The sequence below is a fragment of the Mytilus galloprovincialis genome, chromosome 3, assembly GCF_965363235.1.
Source record: "Mytilus galloprovincialis chromosome 3, xbMytGall1.hap1.1, whole genome shotgun sequence".
NCBI lineage: Eukaryota > Metazoa > Mollusca > Bivalvia > Mytilida > Mytilidae > Mytilus > Mytilus galloprovincialis.
Genome location: NC_134840.1, coordinates 81871618 through 81876894, shown reverse-complemented (window position 1 = coordinate 81876894; position 5277 = coordinate 81871618). Strand labels below are relative to the sequence as shown.

General features: G+C 31.9%; 1 protein-coding gene across 2 annotated transcripts; it reads left to right on the top strand.

Moving 5' to 3' along the window:
* The first annotated feature begins 330 nt into the window (after window positions 1-330).
* On the top strand, window positions 331-5024 carry LOC143069120 (uncharacterized). 2 transcript variants are annotated; one of them, XM_076243594.1, is made up of 6 exons: window positions 331-502; window positions 1085-1248; window positions 1739-2038; window positions 2413-2489; window positions 3705-3969; window positions 4344-5024. In XM_076243594.1, exons 2-6 carry the CDS (start codon window positions 1092-1094, stop codon window positions 4952-4954), a joined length of 1410 nt encoding a protein of 469 aa, XP_076099709.1. In that variant the 5' UTR covers window positions 331-502; window positions 1085-1091; the 3' UTR covers window positions 4955-5024. The 2 variants fall into 2 exon arrangements, with proteins under 2 accessions (XP_076099709.1, XP_076099710.1); XM_076243595.1 differs by lacking the exon at window positions 1085-1248 and having other exon boundaries at window positions 395-502.
* Window positions 5025-5277: the final 253 nt, after the last annotated feature.

Sequence of the window (5277 nt, the reverse complement as noted above, 5' to 3'; positions counted from 1 at the left end):
CACCGGGACTCGAACCCGGGACCTCTGTGTTACAAGGCAGCGCGGTAACCGACTGAGCTAAAGAAGTACTTCTCTAGCTCAACCGCTTACGGCTGACTAAGTATCTACTAAGTTTTCTAAGGGAAGCAATCCCGTCACAGTTTAAACAATAACCAAGCAAGAAAACTCAAAACTGCCAATGATTCAGAGAGTCAGTGTGTGTCTTGATTGCTGTTCTTCATATAATTATAACATTCTTCTAACACAATATATGATAAAACACTATTGAAATTAAACTTACTGACAAATATGTTACAACTTATTGGCCGTCATTACACAGAAAAGGAAGAGAATCGGAGAAAACTATGCGGCGGCGCTGCTATCATACTTGGACGTCATAAAGATCGCCAATGCCAACGTTATTGTCGAAGTATCGGCAATACACTGCAGAGGGTTTTTTCTGCAGACTAAAAACCAATTCTATTCAGCTTTTTGGAAGATTCGAATTCGAAAGATAAGTCTGGTGAGTACTCTTTACTTCACTGTTTTCAAGTCACATGTTTTTCATCCAGATGTTTATTAAAAAGACAACTTTAAACTAAAAACCCGTGTTCAAGAATTCGTTGTACGAACTATCAATATATTTTTGATGAAGAATTCATGTTGCCTAAACAATTGATATATGTATATTATTTTGTTACTTTTGGCTTTTAATTTAGATGCAGGTTATGACCGGGCTTCTTGAAAACGCTAAATTAGCAAAATGTGTTTTCATATAAGCGGTTTTTACTAAGTTATTTTCAAAAAGTTTAACTACACAAAATATTGATAGAACAAAAACCGAAAAGACCGAAAACTGAATAACAGAAACGATCACTTCGGTGAATGATTACTTTAGCGAGGCAATGATTTAAAACCACTTAAAAAAATCATCTTTAATGTATAATAACTGTTTTCAGTTATAACTATGAATCTATAAAAGTAAAACCATTCTTGATTGCATAATACAGCAGGTTCCAAAATTAAGAAAAAATTAAAAAGGGGGAGGGATGTTTTATAGAAATTTCATATTACATTAACTAACAGTTTGTTCAACAATTAATAGGTTTATAATGGCTATGTCCAATCAAGATAAAGAAAAGAAACGCCTTACAGTGTTTGGCTTTTGTGAGGCCATATTAAGTACAGCTGAATTTGAGTGTTCGCTGGAAGACATTCTAGACAAGAAGGCCGCTGAGGCAAAGAGGGCAGTCTGGAAAATGGAAATAAGTATGTCATAGTAACAGATTCTAAACTAATGCGAACAAGCCGGTTAATTGTCCAATAAATATAGTCCTTTAAATTCTGTCATTGTATATATACCTGCATCTTTTTTTCTCAGTTTTGTTAAGTGTTTCCTGTAGTGTTTGACTACGTTTGATTGTGTTTTTTTCCAAATTTAAGCTGACAATTTCACAATGACTGAAAAAACTGCAAACATCTAGAGGTCAACATACGACCTTCAATAGCAGACTAGGGTCGTTTACAATATCACGAATATATGTGTCGCTCAAATTCGCGAAAAATTTATATTCGATTATCAAACAAGAGCGTAACATGTACATATATATTAACGGTTCAATTAATTCTGTTGTTTCAATTGATTGAGAATAAATTTGTTTACCATCTTCATTATTTCGTTTAAAATTGAGTAGTATTCATAATGTAAAAAATAGCACATTTTCCTCATTTAAATATTCATTTGATTTTTTTTTAACAGAAAGAGAAAATAAGGAAGAGAAGAGATCAGAAAAAGATGAAAGTATGAATACAAAAGAAAAGAGATCAGAAAACGCTGAAAGTATGAATATAGAAGAGAAGAGATCAGAAAACGATGAAAGTATGAATATAGAAGAAAAGAGATCAGAAAACGATGAAAGTATGAATAAAGAAGAAAAGATATCAGAAAACGATGAAAGTATGAATATAGAAGAAAAGAGATCAGAAAACGATGAAAGTATGAAAATAGAAGAAAAGAAACCAGAAATGGGTGTGGATATATCAACAGAGAAAAGACGGGGTAATTTTTTTGTTGATATTTTTAACAAGATATAACTATTACGTTTGCAGGTTGTATATATCTTTTTATGAAAGTTTATCTGGTTCAATGTATATAGAAATAAGATGTAGTATGATTGCAATTGAGACGACTCTCAACAAGAGAACAAATTGCATAAAAGTTAAAACTGTTTTTCATGTACGGTCTTTAATAAGGAGTAAACTCCATACCGCTTAGTCAGTGTATATCTATTATGAAAGTTATCGTATCATCTAAGATCATCTAAGATGAAAGTTTTTATTTTTAAATCTAAGTTCTTTGTTATAACTGCTGAAACTAATAAAACGAAATGCCGAGAGAAAAAGCCAGTAATGTGAATATTTTATTCTTTCTAGAATTGAAAATAAGAAAGATCCACGTGCAGAGAATTGGAGAGAACCCATTGAAGAATGCCGTCGGACATGTCAATAAGGTACAATTGAAATTAAGGAGTGTTAGTATGGGGTAAATGTTAAAGATAGAATCTAATAATTATCCAACAGTTGCGGATCCAGAGGGGGGGTCCGGTGGTTCATTGCATTTGAATGGGAACATATTGTTGGAACCCCCCTTTTTAAAATGGACGGATCCGCCCCTGGTCCAATGTTATACTATTATCGGAACCGTGCTTTAATTGCTGTTCTTCATATTCACAGTGAGATGAAGGCCAGTGGGTCAATGTACTCACAATTGACATCAAGGCCAGAAATCCATTTTTTCCATTTAAACAAAAAGTAAGCTTGAAAGTTCATAGTATTAATATTCTACTCGTTTGATCTGGCTTTAAACAGAAAGAGAATAGATAGAAGTGCCCAATCTATCATTTCTGAAAGGTGAAAGTTGAGGTTGTTCCATTTGGCCAAACGATTGATTTCTCTGTGTTCATATGCTAGTGGGTTTCTGATGGTTCTATTGAAAATCACGGTATTTTTAAAAGGTCATTTGAATTTTATCATTGAAACTTTATATATGGCATCAATCTCGATTAAATTAACAACTAGTTTCAAATTAAAACAACAGGGTTTTTTTTAACTTTTTTGTTGAAAATATTATTATGCTCTTCGTTTTAAACCGTATTTTGAAATATATCTTAAATCACAAACCCACATAAAACTTCCGTTGTGTAAGTATGTTGCGTTAATAACATCACATTTGGTGGTGAATGAGCAGTATAAACGGCCGTGTAAGTTACAAATAAGGGGTTTTATTATGTTAATTGTCCTTTGATTGCTGAAATTATAACTCCTAAAATTTTAAATCAAAAGTTACCCACATCTGAAAATAAACTGCTTAGTTTCGATCAAAAAGTTACGGACGTCTTATGTCTTTTTTAAAGTTGGTCTTGCGCCTTAGTGAACTCTAAATTAACGAACTTATGGTAATTGTTAGTGATTTCTTTATTCAAGAATCCTATAAATATTTACATTCTGCATGGAAAACGTCGCAAAAGGTAGATTTTGTATAAATTGAATATCAACGAGTTAAAAGTCCGCCATCTTGGGCTGAGGGTAACTTCAGTTACCCACAGCTGTTTAAGCACAGTGTTAAATGAGTTATCAAAATTTTCGCAACGTTTTCAATATCTAAATAAATAATTTACTTATGTTGTATAATTTGATATATACATGTACATACAATCGTTATATAGGATCCAGTCCAGAATTCTGAATCGAAAGGATTGATTAATGACAAAGAAACGACGAAAGACGAAAAGAAAAGGAAAAGAGAAATGATGAAAAAAGAAGTAATACTGAAAAAGAAAGCCCAAGAAGAGGAAAAGAAAGTTAAAGCACAGTACAAAGCAATCGACAAGAGTATTCAAAAATACTCAAAAGATGTCAAGTCAAAATGGAAGAAGAAAGAAAAGAGGAATATAAAGATGAAAAAGATGGCACAAAGGATGTTGGAAAAAGGTATTTCATAACTATGTCCACTATCTCCAGTCTTTTTGTGACTTAAGGAATGTTGTTGGTCTGAATTCAACATTCACGTGTCAATAATGAAAAAATCAATTAAATTTCTTATTCAATTATCATATTTCACATTTTTATGTTATAGTTTATAGAAATTAATTAGTTAATTCTGATTAACAAGCACTTATAAAATTCAGGAATTTATTTGGTATAACTTGATATTTTTGATTAAAAGAGAATAAAAGCTGAGACTAATAGCGTTAATACGCAATTTTCGGATTAACATTGCGAAAAAAAAAAAGATTGCACTGAATTAAAAGAAAAACCTTGTATGAAAACATTGAATTTCTACATCTATCTGTTTATTTTTAAAGAAATAAAGAAGATCGAGAAAAACAGATTAAAGGACGAAAAGAAGAAACAAGTCCAAGCTATGGATGTTGTTCAGGAAAATCAAAATGATTTTAAAATAGTCAAAACAAATGAGGAGACAGAGGAAAACGAAGACGAAAACAAGAACAAGGATCAAACTTTCAATGGTGATGGGGAAAAACAAAATGATTCTAAAATAGTCAAAACAAATGAGGAGACAGAGGAAAACGAAGACGCAAACAATAAGAATGATCAAACTTGCAATGGTGATGGGGAAAAACAAAATGATTCTAAAATAGTCAAAACAAATGAGGAGACAGAGGAAAACGAAGACGAAAACAAGAAAAATGATCAAACTTTCAATGTTGATGGGGAAACACAAAATGATTCAGAGAAGACACAGAAAGAGGCAGGGATGATTAAAAAAAGGAAAACTAACTGCGATGTCATTGAATTGAGTGAAAGAAAGGAAAATGACAAAAATGACACAAAAGACATTGAAATGATAACCAACAATGCCGGAAAGAAAACCACATTTGTTGCCAGAATCAGTGGATTCTTCCGATCCTTATCGTGTATCAAAAGACAGAAGAAAAACAAAGATGTGTGTTGATAAACTGTTGTTATTCAATTTTATATTATTTTCGTTCTGTTTTCTTAATAAAAAACCAAAATTAATGTTATTTAGCCTTAAAGAACCTGTTTTATTCGCCGACTTGACCTTAGTCTAGAATTTTGTTACTGCGAATACAATACAATCTTATTTCGGTAATTTGTGTCTTTTTGTTTCGGTTTGCTATTTTTTTGTTTGCACTTCTTGTTGTTCTTGCAGATCTTAAAAGTCAATCCTTTTCCAAACTTAGTCTTGTGTTGATTAACATTTTTCATTCATCAAATGTATCTGAGCAAGTTCTTGCTGATCTTAAAAGTCAATCC

Excerpts from the sequence above, each read along its gene's own strand:
- LOC143069120 (XM_076243594.1), top strand. The coding sequence starts at position 1,092 with ATGGCTATGTCCAATCAAGATAAAGAAAAGAAACGCCTTACAGTGTTT. Across the intron at positions 2,490-3,704 it reads CCGTCGGACATGTCAATAAG|GATCCAGTCCAGAATTCTGA; the intron begins GTACAATTGAAA and ends ATCGTTATATAG. Across the intron at positions 3,970-4,343 it reads ACAAAGGATGTTGGAAAAAG|AAATAAAGAAGATCGAGAAA; the intron begins GTATTTCATAAC and ends TTATTTTTAAAG.